The 22,174-nt window shown below is 38.8% G+C and overlaps 1 protein-coding gene across 1 annotated transcript in view; it reads left to right on the top strand.

Moving 5' to 3' along the window:
- Window positions 1-22,174, top strand: part of FREM1 (FRAS1 related extracellular matrix 1) — a 152,881-nt gene that overhangs the window by 6,514 nt on the left and 124,193 nt on the right. Inside the window, exons 3-6 of the mRNA XM_030840603.2 lie at window positions 1,387-1,688; window positions 3,064-3,260; window positions 7,576-7,899; window positions 8,294-8,402. Coding sequence (XP_030696463.2) covers window positions 1,387-1,688; window positions 3,064-3,260; window positions 7,576-7,899; window positions 8,294-8,402 — 932 coding nt within the window. The remainder of the gene's footprint in view (window positions 1-1,386; window positions 1,689-3,063; window positions 3,261-7,575; window positions 7,900-8,293; window positions 8,403-22,174) is intronic.

Raw genomic sequence — 22,174 nt, 5'->3', positions numbered from 1 at the left:
GTTGCTTTTAAGAGTATTTAAGAGTAAAATACGGCAGCATGAATTTCCCTTAAGCACTAGACTAATATGAGTCTAGAGTTTTGTAGCACAGTGAATCATCCTATAAACACTTATGATCATCTGCTATAGGTTAGGCCCATGCTAGACATAGGAAACAAAAACATGAGGAGACATAGACTGGTTCTCATGGTCTCATGCAAAAGATGGGTCGCTACCTGTGATTCAGAATGACAAGCGCCGAAAGAGAGGGGTGAACCGAATGCTGTGCTCAGGAAATGCGATGGCACCAAAGGGTTCCTTAGGAAGCTATGCAATCAGCATACAAGGCTGTTTGAGTTTCCTAAGACTTTAAAGTTAAAAAACAAATTAGCTTCAAAGAGCTTGCTGGGAAGGGCTGGAAAAGCTAATGAATTCTAGCTGTTCCTATTTCTTTCTTCCTTGAGTTTCTGAGGGATGGGGAGGGTAGAGGAGCACACATGAAGGGCAGAGTTAGAGGACCTGTCAAGTTCCCTGGTCTTGAGGATTTAAAATAGAATATTCAGAGGAGTTGGAGGCAGAAAACCAGGGAGCATGTTTATTACCCTCTTACCTCGTCTCTAGCCCTTTTGGCAAGCTACTTGACCTCCTTGTGCCTGTTTCCTTATCTGTAAAATGGGATTAACCACACTTATGTTAGATTCCTGTGAAGACTGAATGATATACTCTTCATGAAGAGTTTAGTATCTGCCCGGGCCATCGTGAAAGCACGTCAGTTAGGAGCTGCATTATTGATACACACCCATCACCCATTAATTTTCTCCCTTCAGTAAAGAGTGACAACCCCTATCTGCTGGTCTCTGTAAATATCCAGAAAACAGAGTCACTAAGGGAATGAAGGGAATGGAGGTAACAATCACGGAATACCCTTTATATGCCAAGCGCTGAGCAGAGCACCCCAACTAGACTGTAGATGACTATTCATGTAGTGGCATTTCTGAAGAGCAAAAGGGCCTTGGTGCTTCAGAAACCCCTCACCCCCTCACTCCTGAATTAAAAGTCAATCCATAAATTATACATGCTGGATACTCTTAAGTTGCACACATGCTAGAGAAGGGACTCTGAGCTCATAGCAGTCTTTAAATACCAGTATCGATGATGGATTTGAGAGAAGGTGTTAAAAGAAGGGTCATTGGAAAGGGAAGAAACAGGAAAAGGAGTTGTCACCAAGGTAAGGAGAAGAAGGGAAAAGAAGAGAGAGGTTGAGAGTAGAGTGTAAAATAAAATCCACACTCTACGTGACACACTGATTGTGTGAAAGCCAATCTTTAAGCTTCCAGCCAAGTTAGTACACCATATCAGAAGTACATGGGCACCAATAATATTGCCTTTGCTCTGTTCTGTCCACAGATTGACTGAGACAGACACCTTCACGGAAACCTTTATCCTGCGGGTCTATCTCCTGGAACCAGACTGTAACATCATCCGTATGAGTGACAATGTACTGGAGGTGTCTGAATTCTATGGCCTGTCCCGAGCCATTGATAAAAACCTGCTCAGATTTGATTATGAGAGGACGACTAGTCTGGAGTGTACAGTCAGGCTGGACCCTGTGGGAACTCGGCTGCCAGCCCATGGCCAGCTGGTTGTGGTGGAGCCCTGGCCGGAAGAACCTCGTGGAGATCAACCACACAGTTTTTTCCCTGAGTCTCGTATGATATGTTTTAATACTTATCTGGATGTTACTAAAGCTGACAGATCTGTAAATGGTCATCTTCTACCATGACAAAGATTTTTACTTAATATAATTTGTAGCTGGTTGAAAAATGTAAGTTAGTGGTTAAGAGTGTAGACTTCGGAATTGGAAAAACCCGGGCTTGAAAACTGCCTCTGCTATTTATTCCCTGTGTGCTTTTAGGTGAATTATTTAACCTGTCTAAGTCTCTGTAAAATGGACAAGGATAGTGGCTGTTCCATAGGATTGTATAAAGATGGGAGTGAATGAGATCACACAGACACAAAAGTGCTTAACACAGTGTCTGGCTCATAGCAAGTGCTCGGTAACTGTCAGCTGTTATTATTAATAGTAGGTAGCAATGGCAGTGGTAGCAAAAGTAGCTGGTGAATTTACTAAGTATTACTAGACTTGGAGCAGGTTTGAGGTAGAGCTGGTGGGCAGCAGCCATGGTTTAAATCAGGAAGAGTTAATGGATAACGTTCTTTCTGTTATTCATTTAATTATCACATTTCGGGTACCTCCTAGATGCATAATAGTGTTTCAAGCACTGTGGGAAGACCAAAAAATATAAGGGAAAATCATAATCACAGTAATACCTTGAATTTGGACAGAAATTTATAGCTGAAAACATGCACAATAAGTCATCTCATTTGGTCTTCACAGCCTTCACAGGGTAGGAAGTAGGATACCCATTTTGTACATCAGGGAAATGTGCAAAAGGCCACTAGACAAATAAGTGGCCTGTGAGTATCATATACTGTGCAGGAGTGAAAAAGGCAGTTGGACAGAGACAAAAGACTATGTGTTGGAGAGATGACTGTGGTTTTCAGTGGGAGACAGCAGGTTGGCTCAGGTGGTCAATGAATATTTGAAGAAAGGTTTAGAAAAAAGATTAAGTCGACCTGAAAAGGTTTTCAGAATTTGAGTGTGTGACAAGCACTAAGGGGAGTGAATTTCAGTGAGTAGAATATTCTAACAGAGATGGCATGATGGTACCATGGAAGTGGATGCTGTAAAGGAAGACCAGAGCAGGACAGTGGAAGGCCTACAGTGAGCCTGTTAGTCAAAGATGGTCCAGCACCAGAAAATGCATTTTATATATTTTTTCTCTTGGTCACTTTTGGTGGTTAAGAACCTGATTGGATAATTGGTCAACTGTTCTTTTCAGTAAAGGCAATGACAGGTTTTCAAGAAAATGACAACCTACTCAGTGAATGATTGGAGGGTACATGTGAGTAGTCTTTGGGCAGTGAGAGGGAATGAGTACCCATGGGAGGGAGGATGGGTTTTTAAATTTTACAATCATTAATGTACAAGTGACTCTCTTAATTCACTGCTGTACATTCTAGAACTGGGAACAGAACTGAAGTGTCCTGGTGGCAGATGTCCCCTGGGACTGAAGAAAATAGGAAGTCTCAAAGTGAGCTGTGAGGAGTTCTTGCTGTCGGGGCTTCGATATCAACATCTGAGTCCCCCTTCTCCACACATTGATTACATCTCCATCCGACTGGACCTCACAGATAGCAGGAGTAAAATCATATACAAGGTAGAGTCTGTGGGGTTATGTGTCTGTGTCCCCAGCTGATCCACAGCAAGAAAGCCAGTTCCACGGGGGCGCTTGTGCTGGTTCCTGTATGGTTGTGGGTAGAACAGCTCAGCGAACTGCAGACTTGTTCTGCCAGTACGTGCTTGAAACAGTAGCTTTTGTATATAATATCAGTACATAGTTTCCCTTCTCTGGCTCTCTTGTAGCTCTATCATCACTGAAGCAGCTTAGAAAGGACCTGGGTCAGGTTACATGCTAACTTTCTTCTCCCGTTCCCTTCAGTATTCCTCAGATTCCTGTTTCTGCGCTTGTAACTCCTACTCTTTGATGCTTCATTTACTCCTTTATTAGAACCTCCTTTCATCTGTTAGAGGAAATCAGAGGGTCCACCCACCCACTCTGCAAGGCCACAGGAATCTGGGAGAGAGGGGGAGCTCAGTCCTACTTTTATGGCTGTAGCAGATGATATCATTTTCACTCTTTCAGACTTTGAGTTGGAGGACTGGGTTGTCAAGGAGACAGCCCCCCAAGGACTTCCTGCATCTTCCAATCTCTTTTACATTCTCCTGCCCTTTCTTTCCTTTGATCTCTTCCCATGGAAACGATGACAGAAAGTGAAATCAGCCTATATAAGAGATTTGACATGCTATTCTCTTAATTCATGTATGCTGTAACTTGTTTATTTGGGAAGCTGGGGTGACTGTGTACCTGCTGAAACAGCTCAGATTTTGTGCTGATTTAAGGTGATCTGAGATGACATTTGTGGAAGACCTCCGTCTTTCACAGGCTGACTTCTCACTAGGATTTCTCCTAACAGACCCAGTCAAATATTGAACATTATTACCACAGGAATTAATAAAACACGGAATGATAAGGAAATGAGTAAACAGGATTATAGAATTTTATAATTGAGATTTGGAAAAACCCTGAGGTAGTCTGGTCAAACTGATCAGGTGAATCACTTGGGGAGCTTTGAAAGAATAGATTTGAGCCTAACATTAACAGTTAAGAGCATGACTTTGGGCCCAGGTTGCCTGGGTTCAAATGTTAACTAGCTGTGTGACTTTGTACTTTATGCCTCATTTTAAAAATCTTAAAACGGGCATAGTCGTACTTCTTATTGAGAGGATTAAATGAGATAATGCTTACAAAGCACTTGGCACAAAGTTGGACACGTAATAACCTCTCTACATATTTTGCTAGTGAAAAAACTGATCATCAGCCAGGTTTGGAAGTAATTGGCTTAGCCCAAGCCCCTTGTTTTATAGTGGTAGCCAGAGAAATCGTGAACCTCGCGAACCTTGACTCTACATGCCTGGCTGAGTCAAGACTAAACCCTACGTCTCTTAACGACTAGTATGTGTCTTCTGTTCGTTTTGACGTCAAACTCCTTTCCCTTTTAATGCTTTTTTGTATCTGTAAAAAAAAATTAGAGCCATTTTTCCTCCTAATTGATTTTTCTTCTTTTTCCTCTGTATATTGATAAAGGGTTTTATGTTTTCAGATCAGTTTTGTTAGGAGTTTCCCCTTTAAAATAACCTTCCTGTATTATTTAGAATTAACCTATTCCATAGTCAATTTGGCATGTCACAAACAGATATAAAAGTAATATGCTCAACAGCAGAGGATTTTTTTTTTAAAAGCACAGAAAGAAAAATAAGAAAACAAAACTAGGGGTATTTCCACCATTTTTATATATATACACCCTTACACACACATACACAAACACACATACAGAGTGAGTGGGGAGGCATGCACACCAGAGTTAGTTTATGGAACTGAATTTATACTGTATTTGAAGTTTTGTATCTTGCTATTTTTTAATTTTTATGCTGGTATAGTCCTTCCTCATCAAGTGACTAAATGACTGTTCACCCGTAATTTCTTATAGATTTAAAAACATTTTCCTGTTTATATTTGCCTTTTTATTCTGCCTGAAATGAATTTTATCATATTTTGAAACACAGAACAGTTTTTTCCAAGCAGCCAAAATTTTCAACACTGTTGAATAATGGACATGTTTTTAGATGAGTCTTCTATTGTATAGAAAGATATTATGTGTCTATTTCAAGGCTAGCTCTTTTGTTCCTTAGATTTGCCTACCTATTCTTGTGCCAGTACCATATTATTCTAAATATAAAAGGTCTATAATAGACTTTAACATTTTACAGGCAAGTCCTTCCTCATAGCCATGAGTCCTTCCTCTTCAAAATTTTCTTATTCATTCTCACCTATTCTTAGTTCTAGGCAAGTAATTAAATATTTATGTTAGTTTTTTAAAAAAGCCCCTAAATATTTTTTATCAGGATTGGATTAAAACTATAAATTATTTTGGGAAGAATTAGAATATTGGAACATTTCCATATTGAGTTGTCTCATCCAGACAAAAGTTATCTAACTTCATCGAGGCAAATGATATTTTATATGTTTCTGTAAAGTTTGTAGTTTTCTTCATGTCAGTTGTGCACACTTAAGTCCAGTCCTAGACAATTTGTTTTTGTAAAATTATTATGACTAGTCTTCTTTTCCTCCACTATTTCTTCTCATTGGTTACCGATGATAGATAGGAGAGCTATTTCTTAGACTAATCTTCTTTTGTCTGGCTTCATTCTTGAATTCAATTATTCTAAAAATTTTTCAATTCTTTGGGCATTTAAAGACCATAATTACATCTTTCACTAATGATGATAATTTTTTCCTTTCTTTTTCAATAATTATTCCTCTTTTTTCTACTCTTTTCTCCACTGGTTTGGCCAGAATAGTATTAAATATAGTGATGCTTATAAGAATCTTTGTCTTGTACATTTTATCACTGTCAACTGCCCACACTGTCCTTTTTAATGTTTCTTGCCTTGAATTCATTTCTCTTTGAAATTCTTATGGTTACAACTGCAAACTTTACATGATAAGTTAGGATCATCCTTTTACTTTTAATCTTTGTATATAATTTTAAGTGCCTCTCTGGTAAGGTAGATATAATTGGATATTTAAATTTCAGAATATTTGTCTTGAACAAGAGAATATAGGCTATATTTCTATAATAATGGATATCTGTGGGTTTTTTTCTATCATCTTGTTTTCTGCTTTCTTGCTAGTTAAAAGCAATTATCTTGCACTCTAGTTTATATTTTCTTAGCCTTTATCTTTACTTATTTGAAAAATCTTTATCCCACTTTAAAATTAAAAAAATTCTTTAACCTATATTTTTAACATTTAAAGTAAAAAATGAAGTCTTTTGCATCCTTCCTATATATTATGAGGATTGATCCTATCTATCCTTTCTCACTGCAGTTACTCACCAGCAGGCTTGGTTAATATAATCTGCAACTTTAGTTCCAGTTTATCGTTTTTATACCTTATGATTGCTTGCATCATCTTTTATTTCAAGTACACTCTTTTGACATTTGTATCCATTTTGTTAGTATGTTTCAAATAACATTTATTTAGGCTTAACTCTAGGTTTAATTGGTCTTATTGTTCGGCACCAGTCCTTTCATACTGTAATTTCCCCATTCTTGTTTAAATTGTAAATCTTCAAATGTTTTTCAATGGCTCCTGAAGACTAAATAGTGTAAACTCTGTCCTGTCTCAGCATATCACTCCTTTGTCTTTATAAATCACGCAGTGAGAAGGGGGTGGGGTTGTCTTCTTCTGTTTCTCTCTTTCTTTGAGCCTTGCTGACTAGTTTCTGAATTTCCAGGCTGGGGGGTGGGTGGTTTGGAGAAGTTTGGAGAGAGAGGTCTTATTGGACCAGGCACTGATGGAATATGACTTCATGTTCTCTGAGTCTGGCAGATGTTTCAAGCTGCTGCTTAGTCTCGGGGCAATTTCATGGTTCCTCTGGAGATCCCCCATTGCGAAGGCCTCTCATCTTGGGAGAGTACATTTCTAACCTTATTGGTCAATTGCAGCTCCTTTCGACACTCCTAGGATATGATTTCCACTTCCAGGTTCTTTCTGCTCAGATTCTTTGGCTTCTCACAGATGCACCCTAAAGGTCAGGATCCAGGATGACCCTAGACCAACACTCTGTCCCACTTGCTCCACATCTGAGAACACTTGTTTATTCCTTCCTGTGGCAAACAAGGACTAGAGACTGATCCCAGCACAGATACCATTATTCTTCTGCCTCTGGCCACTGAGCTTCCTCAAGTATGAGCTCAGCATTAGTTCTCTGTGTGCCCCACCAGTAAAAGACACATACTCAGGCTGGCGTGAAGGAAATAGGAATGTGTTAAATATCATACTATTTACCCTGATTTTATAGCATCATTTATATTGTTTCCCCCTTCATCTTTTCTTTCTCCTTCAAAAGTCAGAGAGTGTGTGGTTACCCGTCTATATCAGAGCTGGCATCCCTAATCAGATTCCAAGGGCTGCATTCATGGCCATGTTTATTCTGGAAGTGGATCAGTTCATCCTGACCTCTTTGACTACATCAGTTCTGGACTGTGAAGAGGATGAGACCCCCAAACCCTTGCTGGTGTTCAACATTACTAAAGCCCCGCGCCAAGGCTATGTGACTCACCTGTGGGATCACACCAGACCGGTGTCCTCCTTCACCTGGAAAGACCTAAGTGACATGCAAATTGCCTATCAGCCACCAAAAAGCAGTCATTCTGAGAGGAGACATTATGAGGTAAGAAGGAAGAGAGACAAAGCTGCTAGCCTATTTGGTATTCATGGAGTCATTGAAGAGGCTCTGCCAGTGGAGAACCACTGCTTTGAGAGAGGCTCTAGTGGTCTGATGCTGGACTGACATAGTCTTCTGAGCAAATGCAGGGAAACATGTCTAGCATATTTGCTTATTTGGGGTTAAGAACTTCTTTCACAGAGAGGAAAAGTTAAAAACACTGATAAACTAAGGAACAAGACCTACAGCCTGAAAAAGTGAGATTAGGTTGTCAAAAATGAGATCAGGCAACAGCAGAAACCTGAATCAGTTTTGCCTCCATCTGTGGTGTATAGCCCAGAAATAATGGTATTTTATATTATAAATGGTCAATGTGTGGTTCATATGCAATTGTTTACAGGTGGAGTTGGAAGTATATGACTTCTTCTTTGAAAGGAGTGCACCTATTACCGTCCACATCTCCATCAGAACAGCAGACACAAATGCCCCGAGAGTGTCCTGGAACACAGGTAAAGTGCAATATAGGAGTCAAGCAACATAGCCTTGAAGGGAAGACAAGAAAGTGTATGGGTCAGGAAAAAAAGGTAGCTTTATTCCCATTTTACACATGAGGCAACTGAAACCAGACAGGTTAAGGGTGTCAGATAGTTATCTTTTTGGTTTTGTTTTTCCTGCTGTCAGGGTGAGAAATTTAAATCCAGGATTCTTATGTCCTGAAACTAAGTTCTTTCCTTTAGAGGAGATAAGCCAAAGATCCCTTTCCTCTGATTGAGGCAAAAAAGTGACGATTTGTGATATTGAGCATAGCTGGACTGGGAGAGAAAAGGTCTCCAACTCAAAATTGTTCAGAAGCATCGAAGGAAGGCGTAGACTGTAATCCATTGTCTTATTGTTAAGTTGGGTTGCATGGGAATGAAAATGCATAAATAAGAGTTTAAACTGCTTTGTTTTATTTTTTATTTTTTTAAATTGTGTAACTGACTTACAATTTTATATTAGTTTCAGGTGTGCAACATAGTGATTCAATATTTTTATATATTATACTCCATTTAAAGTTATTATAAAGTATTGGCTGTATTCCCTAGGCTGTACAATATATTCTTGTACCTTATTTATTTTACACATAGTGGTTTGTACCTCTTAATCCCCTCTCCCTATCTTGCCCCTCCCTGCTTCCCTTTCCCCACTGGTAACCCGTAGTTCTGTATATCTGTGAGTCTGTTTCTGTTTTTTTTCATATTCATTTATTTTTTAGACTCCACATATAAGTGATATATTGTCTCTCTGTGACTTATTTCACTAAGCACAATATGCTCTAAGTCCATCCACGTTGTGGCAAATGTCAGAATCTCATTCTTTATTATGGCTGAGTAATATTCCATTGTATACATAAACCACATCTTCTTTACCCATTCATCTATTAATGGACACTTGGGTTGCTTTCATATAGTGGCTATTGTAAATAATGTTGCTATGAACATTGGGGCACATGTATCTCTTCCAATTAGCATTTTTGTTTTATTCAGGTATACCCAAGTAGTGTGATTGCTGGGTCATGTGGCAGTTTTATTTTTTAGTGTTTTGAGAAACCTCCATACTGTTTTCCTCGGTGGCTGCACCAATTTACATTCCCACCAACAGTGTACGAGTGTTCTCTTTTCGCCACATCCTTGCCAACATTTGTTATTTGCATTGTTTTTGAATGATAGTCATTCTGACAGGTGTGAAGTGATATATCATTGGGGTTTTGATGTGCATTTCTCTGATGACTAGCAATGTTGAGCATCTTTTCATGTGCCTGATTGCCATCTGTATGTCTTCTTGGGAAAAATGTTAATTCAAGTCTTCTGACGATTTTTTTTTAACATCTTTATTGGAATATAATTGCTTTACAATAGTGTGTTAGTTTCTGCTTTATAACAAAGTGAATCAGTTATACATATACATATATCCCCATATCTCTTCCCTCTTGCGTCTCCCTCCCTCCCAATCCCACCCCTCTAGGAGGTCACAAAGCAGCCAGCTGATTTCCCTGTGCTATGCGGCTGCTTCCCACTAGCTATCTGTTTTACATTTGGTAGTGTATATATGTCCATGCCACTCTCTCACTTTCTCCCAGCTTACCCTTCCCCCACCCCGTATCCTCAAGTGCATTCTCTAGTAGGTCTGCCTCTTTATTCCTATCTTGCCCCTAGGTTCTTCATGACCTTTTTTTTTTTTTTTAGATTCCATATATATGTGTTAGCATACGGTATTTGTTTTTCTCTTTCTGACTTACTTCGCTCTGTACGATGGCTGAGTAATATTCCATTGTATATATGTGCCACATATTCTTTATCCATTTGTCTGTCGATGGGCGTTTAGGTTGCTTCCATGTCCTGGCTATTGTAAATAGAGCTGCAATGAACATTGTGGTACATGACTCTTTTTGAATTATGGTTTTCTCGGGGTATATGCCCAGTAGTGGGATTGCTGGGTCATATGGTAGTTCTGTTTTTAGTTTTTTAAGGAACCTCCATACTGTTGTCCATAGTGGCTGTATCAATTTACATTCCCACCAACAGTGCAGGAGGATTCCCTTTTCTCCACACCCTCTCCACCATTTATTGTTTGTAGATTTTTGGATGATGGCCATTCTGACTGGTGTGAGATGATATCTCATTGTAGTTTTGATTTGCATTTCTCTAATGATTAATGATGTTGAGCATTCTTTCATGTGTTTGTTGGCAATCTGTATATCTTCTTTGGAAAAATGTCTATTTAGGTCTTCTGCCCATTTTTGGATTGGGTTGTTTGTTTTTGTGATATTGAGCTGCATGAGCTGCTTGTAAATTTTGGAGATTAATCCTTTGTCAGTTGCTTCATTTGCAAATATTTTCTCCCATTCTGAGGATTGTCTTTTAGTCTTTTTTATGGTTTCCTTTGCTGTGGAAAGGTTTTAAGTTTCATTAGGTCCCATTTGTTTATTTTTGTTTTTATTTCCATTTCTCTAGGAGGTGGGTCAAAAAGGATCTTGCTGTGATTTATGTCATAGAGTGTTCTGCCTATATTTTCCTCTAAGAGTTTCATATTGTCTGGCCTTACATTTAGGTCTTTAATCCATTTTGAGCTTATTTTTGTGTATGGTGTTAGTGAATGTTCTAATTTCATTCTTTTTCATGTAGCTGTCCAGTTTTCCCAGCACCACTTATTGAAGAGGCTGTCTTTTCTCCACTGTATATTCTTGCCTCTTTTATCAAAGACAAGATGACCATATGTGCGTGGGTTTATCTCTGGGCTTTCTATCCTGTTCCATTGATGTATATTTCTGTTTTTGTGCCAGTACCATACTGTCTTGATTAGGGTAGGTTTGTAGTATAGTCTGAAGTCAGGAAGACTGATTCCTCCAGCTCAGTTTTTCTTTCTCAAGATTGCTTTGGCTATTCGGGGTCTTTTGTGTTTCCATACAAATTGTGAAATTTTTTGTTCTAGTTCTGTGAAAAATGCCAGTGGTAGTTTGATAGGGATTGCATTGCATCTGTAGATTGCTTTGGGTAGTATAGTCATTTTCACAATGTTGATTCTTCCAATCTAAGAACATGGTATATCTCTCCATCTGTTTGTATCATCTTTAATTTCTTTCATCAGTGTCTTATACTTTTCTGCATACAGGTCTGTTGTCTCCTTAGGTAGGTTTATTCCTAGATATTTTATTCTTTTTGTTGCAATGGTAAATGGGAGTGTTATCTTAATTTCACTTTCAGATTTTTCATCATTAGTGTATAAGAATGCAAGAGATTTCTGTGCATTAATTTTGTATCCTGCTGCTTTACCAAATTCATTGATTAGCATTAGTAGTTTTCTGGTAGCATCTTTATGATTCTCTATGTATAGTTTTGTGTCATCTGCAGTGAGAGCTTAACTTCTTCTTTTCCAATTTGGATTCCTTTTTTTTCTTTTTCTTCTCTGATTGCTGTGGCTGAGACTTCCAAAACTATGTTGAATAATAATGGTGAGAGTGGGCAACCTTGTCTTGCTCCTGATCTTAGTGGAAATGATTTCAGTTTTTCACCATTGAGGATGATGTTGGCTGTGGGTTTGTCATATATGGCCTTTATTATGTTGAGGAAAGTTCCCTCTATGCCTAGTTTCTGCAGGGTTTTTATCATAAATGGGTGTTGAATTTTGTCAAAAGCTTTCTCTGCATCTATTGAGATGATCAGATGGTTTTTCTCTGTCAATTTGCTAATATGGTGTATCACATTGATTGATAGGGGTATATTGAAGAATCCTTGCATTCCTGGGATAAATCCCACTTGATCATGGTGTATGATCCTTTTAATGTGCTGTTGGATTCTATTTGCTAGTATTTTGTTGAGGATTTTTGCATCTATGTTCATCAGTGATATTGGCCTGTACTTTTCTTTCTTTGTGACATCTTTGTCTGGTTTTGGTATCAGGGTGATGGTGGCCTCGTAGAATGAGTTTGGGAGTGTTCCTCCCTCTGCTATATTGTGGAAGAGTTTGAGAAGGATGGTTGTTAGCTCTTCTCTAAATATTTGATAGAATTCGCCTGTGAAGCCATCTGGTCCTGGGCTTTGTTTGTTGGAAGATTTTGAATCACAGTTTCAATTTCAGCACTTGTGATTGGTCTGTTTATATTTTCTGTTTCTTCCTGGTTCAGTTTCTGAAGGTTTTACACTTCTAAGCATTTGTCCATTTTTTCCTGGTTGTCCATTTTATTGGCATATAGTTGCTTGCAGTAATCTCTCATGATCCTTTGTATTTCTGCAGTGTCAGTTGTTACTTCTCCTTTTTCATTTCTAATTTGTTGATTTTGAGTCTTCTCCCTTTTATTCTTGATGAGTCTGGCTAACGGTTTATCAATTTTGTTTATCTTCTCAAAGAACCAACTTTTAGTTTTGTTGATCTTTGCTATCATTTCCTTCATTTCTTTTTCATTTATTTCTGATCTGATCTTTATGATTTCTTTCCTTCTGCTAACTTTGGGGTCTTTTTTTCTTCTTTCTCTAATTGGTTTAGGTGTAAGTTTAGATTGTTTATTTGAGATTTTTCTTGTTTCTTAAGGTAGGATTGTATTGCTATAATCTTCCCTGTTAGAACTGCTTTTGCTGCATCCCATAGGTTTTGGGTCATCGTGTTTTCATTGTCATTAGTTTCTAGGTATTTTTTGATTTCCTCTTTGATTTCTTCAGTGATCTCTTGGTTATTAAGCAGTGTATTGTTTAGCCTCCATGTGTTTGTATTTTTTTTACAGAGTTTTTCCTATAATTCATATCTAGTCTCATTTCAATTTTCTTAAATTTACCAAGGCTTGATTTGTGACCCAAGATATGATCTATCCTGGGGAATGTTCCATGAGCACTTGAGAAGAAAGTGTATTCTGTTGTTTTGGGATGGTATGTCCTATAAATATCAACTAAGTCCATCTTGTTTAATGTATCATTTAAAGCTTGTGTTTCCTTATTTATTTTCATTTTGGATGACCTGTCCATTGCTGAAAGTGGGCAGTTAAAGTCCCGTACTATGATTGTGTTACTGTCCATTTCCCCTTTTATGGCTGTTAGTATTTGCCTTATGTATTGAGGTGCTCCTGTGTTGGGTGCATCAATATGTACAATTATTATTTCTTCTTCTTGGATTGATCCCTTGATCATTATGTAGTGTCCTTCTTTACTTCTTGTAATAGTCGTTGTTTTAAAGTCTATTTTGTCTGATATGAGAATTGCTACTCCAGCTTTTGATTTCCATTTGCATGGGATATCTTTTTCCATCCCCTTACTTTCAGTCTGTATGTGTCCCTAGGTCTGAAGTGGGTCTTTTGTAGACAGCATATATATGGGTCTTGTTTGTGTATCCATTCAGCCAGTCAGTGTCTTTAGTTGGAGCATTTAATCCATTTACATTTAAGGTAATTATCGATATGTATGTTCCTATTACAATTTTCTTAATTGTTTGGGTTTGGTATTGTAGGTCTTTTCCTTCTCTTGTGTTTCCTGCCTAGAGAAGTTCCTTTAGCATTTGTTGTAAAGCTGGTTTGGTGGTGCTGAATTCTCTTAGCTTTTGCTTGTCTGTAAAGAGATCCTTGTTGGGTAGAGTAATCTTGGTTTTAGGTTTTTCCCCTTCATCACTTTAAATATGTCCTGCCACTCCCTTCTGGCTTGCAGAATTTCTGCTGAAAGATCAGCTGTTAACCTTATGGGGATTCCTTTGTGTGTTATTTGTTGTTTTTCCCTTGCTGCTTTTAATATTTTTTCTTTGTATTTAATTTTTGATAGTTTGATTAGTTTAAGTCTTGGTGTGTTTCTCTTTGGATTTATCCTGTATGGGACTCTCTGTGCTTCCTGGGCTTGACTAACTATTTCCTTTCCCATATTAGGGAAGTTTTCAACTATAATCTCTTCAAATATTTTCTCAGTCCCTTTCTTTTTCTCTTCTTCTCTGGGACCCCTATAATTCGAATGTTGGTGTGTTTAATGTTGTTGCAGAGGTCTCTTGAGACTGTCCTCAATTCTTTCCATTCTTTTTTCTTTATTGTGCTCTGCAGTAGTGATTTCCACTATTTTATCTTCCAGGTCACGTATCTGTTCTTCTGCCTCAGTTATTCTGCTATTGATCCCTTCTAGAGAATTTTAATTTCATTTATTGTGTTGTTCATCACCATTTGTTTGGTCTTTAGTTCTTCTAGGTCCTTGTTAAACGTTTCTTTTATTTTCTCCATTCTATTTCCAGTATTTTGGATCATCTTTACTATCATTATTCTGAATTCTTTTTCAGGTAGACTGCCTATTTCCTCTTCATTTGTTTGGTCTGGTGGGTTTTTACCTTGCTCCTTCATCTGCTGTGTGTTTCTCTGTCTTCTCATTTTGCTTAACTTACTGTGTTTGGGGTCTCCTGTTCACAGGCTGCAGGTTCGTAGTTCCTGTTGTTTTTGGTGTCTGCCCACAGTAGCTAAGGTTGGTTTAGTGGGTTGTGTAGGCTTCCTGGTGGAGGGAACTAGTGCCTATGTTCTGGTGGATGAGGCTAGATCTTGTCTTTCTGGTGGGCAGGTCCTTGTCTGGTGGTTTGTTTTGGGGTGTCTGTGGCCTTTTTATGATTTTAGGCAGCCTCTCTGCTAATGGGTGGCGTTGTGTTCCTGTCTTGCTAGTTGTTGGGCGTAGGGTGTCCAGCACTGTAGGTTGCTGGTCATTGAGTGGAGCTGGGTCTTTGCGTTGAGATGGAGATCTCTGGGAGATTTTCGCCGTTTGATATTATGTGGAGCTAGGAGGTCTCTTGTGGACCAGTATCCTGAACTTGGCTCTCCCTTCTCTGAGGCACAGCCCTGACGGCTGGCTGGAGCACCAAGAGCCTGTCATCCACACGGTTCAGAATAAAAGGGAAGAAAATAAAAGAAAGAAAGAAAAAATAAAATAAAGTTATTAAAATAAAAGTTATTATTAAAAAAATTTTTTTAAGTATTAGAAGGGAAGGTAGATTGCAACCAAACCAAAAAACAAATCCACCAATGATAACAAGCGCTGAAAACTATACCAAAAAAAAGGGAAAAAAAAGGACCAACAGAACCCTAGGACAAATGGTAAAAGCAAAGCTATGCAGACAAAATCACATGCAGAAACATACACATACAAACTCACAAAAATAGAAAAAGGGAAAAAATATATATATATTGTTGCTCCCAAAGTCCACCTCCTCAATTTGGGATGATTCGTTGTCTATTCCGGTATTCCACAGATGCAGGGTACATCAAGTTGATTGTGGAGATTTAATCCGCTGCTCCTGAGGCTGCTGGGAGAAATTTCCCTTTCTCTTCTTTTTTGCACAGCTCTTGGGGTTCAGCTTTGGATTGGGACGCCCCTCTGTGTGTAGGTTGCCTGAGGGCGTCTGTTCTTCGCTCAGACAGGACGGGGTTAAAGGAGCAGCTGATTTGGGGGCTCTGGCTCACTCAGGCCGGGGGGAGGGAGGGGCACGGATGCAGGGTGAGCCTGTGGCGGCAGAGGCCGGTGTGACGTTGCACCACCCGGAAGCGCGCCGTGCGTTCTCCCAGGGAAGTTGTGCCTGGATCACGGGACCCTGGCAGTGGCGGGCTGCACAGGCTCCCAGGAGGGGAGGTGTGGAGGGTGACCTGTGCTCGCACACAGACTTCTTGGTGGCGGCGGCAGCAGCCTTAGCGTCTCATCCCCGTCTCTGGGGTCCGCGCTTTTAGCCGCGGCTCGCGCCTGTCTCTGGGACTCTTTTAAGCGGCGCTCTGAATCCCCTCTCCTCGCACACCAGGAAACAAAGAGGCAAGAAAAAGTCTCTTGCCTCTTCAGCAGGTTCAGACTTTCTCCCGGACTCCCTCCCGGCCAGCTGTGGGGCAGTAGCCCACTTCAGGCTGTGTTCACGCTGCCAACTCCAGTCCTCTCCCTGGGATCCGACTGAAGCCCGAGCCTCAGTTCCCAGCCCCGCCCGCCTCGGCGGGTGAGCAGACAAGCCTCTCTGTCTGGTGAGTTCTGGTCAGCACTGATCCTCTGTGCGGGAATCTCACCGCTTTGCCCTCCGCACCCCTGTTGCTGTGCTCTCCTCCGTGGCTCCGAAGCTTCCCCCCTCCGCCACCCGCAGTCTCCACCCGCGAAGGGGCTTCCTAGTGTGTGGAAACATTTCCTCCTTCACAGCTCCCTCCCACTGGTGCGGGTCCCGTCCCTATTCTTTTGTCTCTGTTTTTCCTTTTGCCCTACCCAGGTACGTGGGGAGTTTCTGCCTTTTGGGAGGTCCGAGGTCTTCTGCCAGCGTTCAGCAGGTGTGCTGTGGAGTTGTTCCATATGTAGATGTATTTCTGATGTATCTTTGGGGAGGAAGGTGATCTCCACGTCTTACTCTTCCTCCATCTTGAAGCTCCTCTTTCTGACCATTTTAAAATCAGATTGTTTGGTTTTCTGCTGTTGAGTTGTGTGAGCTGTTTATATATTTGGATATTCAGTAAGTTGTCTTTTCATTTTGTTGATGGTTTCCTTTGCTGTGCAAAAGCTTTTATGTTTGATTAGATATCATTTGTTTATTTTTGCTTTTGTATCTGTTGCCTTAGGAGAAAGAGCCAAAAAAATATTGCTATGATTTATGTCAAAGAGTGTTCTGCTATGTTTCCTTCTAGGAGCTTTATGGTTTCCAGTCTTACATTTAGGTCTTTAATCCATTCTGAGTTAATTTTTGTATATGACATGAGATATTGTTATAATTTCATTCTCTTACGTGTAGGGGCCTGGTTTACTGCAGGACTTTGCCTGAATTGAGCCAGTGGTATAGGGAACTGTTACTGTTCCTTCAATCTCTAGACTGACTTACTTTATAGACCCAGAGCCCTTTGAAAAGGAGGCAGGCACATTTGAGGAAGACAGTTCAGTAATATCACAAACATATAAGAGGAGTCCCCTTCCCCAGTGGGACCTGTAGACATTTTTCATGGTCACTGCACACTGAGACTAGGCAACTACCTCAAACTTCTAGGAATTATTGAACACCGACTTTGCAACAACACTGGTACCTGGGGACACAGGATGCCATTGTAGTGGGAGTTCACAGAGTCTGCGTTTAGGAGATAAATGGATTTTTAACCAGGATATCTCTCAGCGGTCTCAGTGGAACCCTGATTATCACTCATGGTTTATTTTGTAGTTTCTGTGTGGTAGTTTAAATAGCGACCCTCAGCAGATAGTAGAATCCTCACTTTAGCTCCCAGACTCTTACAGTAAAGGCTATTATGGTCTAAAAGACCAAAGGAAGCATGTGGTATTTCACTTGCCTAAAAAAATAATAAATCAAAAGCAATACTACATTCCTTGGGGGAACCTCAGGTATTAGAACCACCACCAAAGATGTGAAAAGAGTGGTGCAGTCTTACCACATCCTCATTTTTTATTTATTTATTTACTTACATTTCTTTTTTCAGAAAAATTTATTACAGTATAGTTGATTTACAGTGTTGTGTTAGTTTCAGGTGTACAGCAAAATGACTCAGTTATACATATATTCATTCTTTTTCAGGTTCTTTTCTCATATAGGTTAACACATAATATTGAGAAGAGTTCCCTGTGCTATATAGTAGGTCCTTGTTGGTTATCTATCTTATATATAGTAGTGTGTGTATGTTAATCCCAAGTTCCTGATTTAATTTTTCCCCCCTTCTTTCTCCTTTGGTAACCATAAGTTTGTTTTCAATATCTGTAAGTCTGTTTCTGTTTTGTAAATAAGTTCATTCGTATCATTTTTAAAAATTAGATTCCACATGAGTGATATCACATGATATTTGTCTTTCTCTGTCTGACTTACTTCACTTAGTATGGTAATATCTAGGTCCATCCATGTTGCTGCAAATGGCATCATTTCATTCTTTTTTCTGGCTGAGTAATATCCATTGTATATACGTACCACATCTTCTTATCCAATCCTCTGTCAGTGGACATTTAGGTTACTTCCATGTCTTGGCTATTATAAGTAGTGTTGCAGTGAACATTGGGGTGCATGTATCTTTTCAGATTATGTTTTTCTCTCGATATATGCCCAGGTGTGGGATTGCTGGATCATATGGTAGTTCTATTTATAGTTTTTTAAGGAACCTCCATACTGTTCTCCATAGTGGTTGTACCAATTTACATTCCCACCAACAGTGCAAGAGGGTTCCCTTTTCTCCACACCCCCTCTAGCCTTTATTGTTTGTAAACTTTTTGATAACGGCCATTCTGACCAATGTGAGGTGATACATCATTGTAGTTCTGATTTGCATTTCTCTGATAATTAGTGATGATTTTCATGTGCCTATTGACCATCTTTATGTCTTCTTTGGAGAGGTGTCTATTTAGATCTAATACCCAGTTTTTGATTGGGTTGTTTGTTTTTTGACATAGAGCTATGTGAGCTATTTGTATATTTTGTAGATTAATCCCTTGTCAGTCACATCATTTGCAAATATTTTATCCCATTCTATGGGCTGTCTTTTCATTTTGTTGATGGCTTCCTTTGCTTTTGAGCACATGGCCTTCCATGTGCCTAAGCTTTTGAGTTTAATTAGGTCCCATTTGTTTTTGTTTTTATTCTTATTACTCTAGGAGGTGGATCAAAGAAGATATTGCTGTGATTTATGTCAAAGAGTATTCTGCCTGTGTTTTCCTCCAACTGTTTTATATTGTCCAGCCTTAAATTTAGGTCTTTGATCCATTTTGAGTTTATTTTTGTGTATGGTGTTAGAGAATGTCCTAATTTCATTCTTTTACATATAGCTGTCCAGTTTTTCCAGCACCACTTCTTTTTTCCATTGTATATTCTTACCTCCTTTGTCATGGATTAATTGACCATAAGTGTGTGGGTTTATTTCTGGACTTCCTATTCTGTTCCATTGATCTATGTGTCTGTTTAATGTGCCAGTGTCATACTGTTTTGATTACTATAGCTTTGTAGTATAGTCTGAAGTCAGGGGCATGATACCTCCAGCTTTGTTCTTTTTTCTCAAGATTGCTTTGGCAATTCTGGGTCTTTTATGGTTTTATGTTAATTTTAGGATAATTTGTTCTAGTGTGAAAATGTCATGGGTGTTTTGATAGGGATTATGTTAAATCTGTAGATTGCTTTGAGTAGTATGGACATTTTAACAATATTAATTTTTCCAATTCATGAACATGGGCTATCTTTCCATTTCTTTGTATCATCTTCAATTTCTTTCAGCTTTCTGTAGTTTTCAGAGTACAGGTCTTTCACCTTCTTCGTTAAGTTTATTCCTAGGTATCTTATTCTTTTTGATACAGTTTTAAAAAGGATTGTTTTCTCTTTATGATTGTTATTATTAGCTTATAGAAAAGCAACAGATTTCTGTATATTAATCTTGTATCCTGCAACTTTACCGAGTTCACTTATTAGTTCTAATAGTTTTTTGGTGGAGGCTTTAAGGTTTTCTATATATAGTATCATGTCATCTGCAAATAGTGACAGCTTTTTTGTTTGTTTTTTTGTGGTACGTGGGCCTCTCACTGCTGTGGCCTCTCCCATTGCGGAGCACAGGCTCTGGACGTGCAGGCTCAGCGGCCATGGCTCACGGGCCCAGCCGCTCCGCATCATGTGGGATCTTCCCGGACTGGGGCACGAACCCGTGTCCCCTGCATCGGCAGGCACACTCTCAACCACTGCACCACCAGGGAAGCCCAATAGTGACAATTTTACTTCTTCCCTTCCAGTTGGATGCCTTTTGTTTCTTTTTCTTGTCTGGATGCTGTGGCTAGGACTTTCATTACTGTGTTAAATAGAAGTAGAGAGAGTGGTCATCCTTGTTTTGTTCCTGCGTTTAGCAAGAAGCCTTTCAGCTTTTCGCTGTTTAGTATGATGTTAGCTGTGGATGTGTCATAAATGGCCTTTATTATGTTGACATATGTTCCCTCTATGCCAACTTTGATGAGAGTTTTCGTCATGAAAAGGTGTTGAATTTTATCAGATCCTTTTTTTGCACTTATTGAGATGATCATGGGATTTTTACCTTCCTTTTGTTAATGTGGTGTATCGTATTGATTGATTTGTGGATCTTGAACCATCCTCGCTTACCTGAAATAAATGCTACTTGATAATGTTGTATGATCCTTTTAATATATTGTTGATTTGGGTATGCTAATATTTTGTTGAGGAATTTTGCCTCTATATTCATCAGAGATATTGGCTGGTAATTTTGTCTAGTTTTGGTATCAGATTCATGGTGGCCTTGTAGAGTTAATTTGGGAGAGTTCTCTCTGTTTCAATTTTTTAGAAATAGTTTGAGAAAGATAGGTATTAGCTGTTTTTTTATATATATTTGGGAGAATTACCCAGTGAAGCTGTCAATCCTGGGCTTTTGTTTACTGGCAGTTTTTTTTTATTGTTTAAAAAAAAATTTTTTTTATTACTAATTCAGTTTCACTACTGGTGCACAATCTGTTCAGATTGTCTATTTCTTCCTGATCCAGTCTTGGAAGAGTGTATGTTTCTAGAAATTTATCCTTTTTCTCTAGGTTGTGTAATTTGTTCGCATATAACTGTTTGTATTATTCTCTTATGATTTTTTTCTCTGTGATATCAGTTATTTCTCCTCTTTCATTTCTTACTTTGTTTATTTGAGTCCTCTCTATTTTTCATGATGAACCTGGACACAGGATTATTGTTTTTGTTTAACCTTTCAAAAAAACAGATTTTGGTTCCATTGATTTTTTTTTCTATTGTTTTTTTTTTTTGTCTCTTTTTATTTATTTCCTCTTTGATCTTTATAATTTTCTTCCTTCTGCTGACTTTGGGCTTCCTTTGTTCTTCTCTTTCTGATTCCTTTAGGTAGTAGGGTAGGTTGTTTTTTAAGATTTTTCTTGTTTCTTAGGGTAGGCCTGTATTGCTATAAACTTCCCTCTTAGAACTGCTTTTTCTGTGTTACACAGATTTTGGAAAGTTGTGGGTTTATTTTTTTTTTCATTTCTCTCAAAGTATTTCCTGATTTCCTCTTTGATTTCTTCATTGACCCATTGGTTTTTTTAGTAGCATGTTTTTTAGTCTTTGTGTTTGTGTTTTTCTCATTTTTCTTCCTGCAATTGATTTCTGGTCATACCATTGTAGTTGGGAAAATGCTTGATATCATTTCTATCCTCCTAAATGTTCTGAGACTTGTTTTGTAGCCTACCATGTGATCTATCCTGGAAAACATTCTCTGTACACTTGAAAAGAATGTGTATTCTGCTGTTTTTGGATGAAATATCCTGTAGGTATCTGTTAAGTCCAACTGGTCTAAAGTGTCATTTAAGACTATTATTTCCTTGTTGACTTTATGTCTGGATGATCTGTCCATTGATGTAAGTGAGGTGTTAAATTCCCCTAATATTACTGTATCATTGTCAATTTCTCTCTTGATGTCTGTTAATATTTGCTTTATATACTTAGTTGCCCCTATATTAGGCATATTTGTTAGCAAATGTTATATCCTTTTCTTCTGTTTATCCCTTTATCATTATATAATGCCCATTTTGTCTTTTGGCAAGACTTTGTTTCAAAGTCTATTTTGTCTGATATGGGTATGCCTACCCCCTGCTTTCTTGTCATTTCCATGAAGATCTTTTTTCCATCACCTCACTTTCAGTCTGTGTGTTTTTAGCTCTGAAGTGGACCGCTTGTAAGCAGCACATGGATGGATCTTGGGTTTTATTGTGTGTGTTTTTTTTAATCCAATCAGCCATCCTATGTCTTTTCACTGAAACATTAAGTCCACTGGCATTTACAGTGATTATTGATAGGTATGTACTTATTGCCACTTCGT

Source organism: Globicephala melas, chromosome 6, assembly GCF_963455315.2.
Source record: "Globicephala melas chromosome 6, mGloMel1.2, whole genome shotgun sequence".
NCBI lineage: Eukaryota > Metazoa > Chordata > Mammalia > Artiodactyla > Delphinidae > Globicephala > Globicephala melas.
The sequence above is the reverse complement of the archived record's forward strand: the minus strand, read 5'-3'. Positions and strand labels throughout refer to the sequence as shown.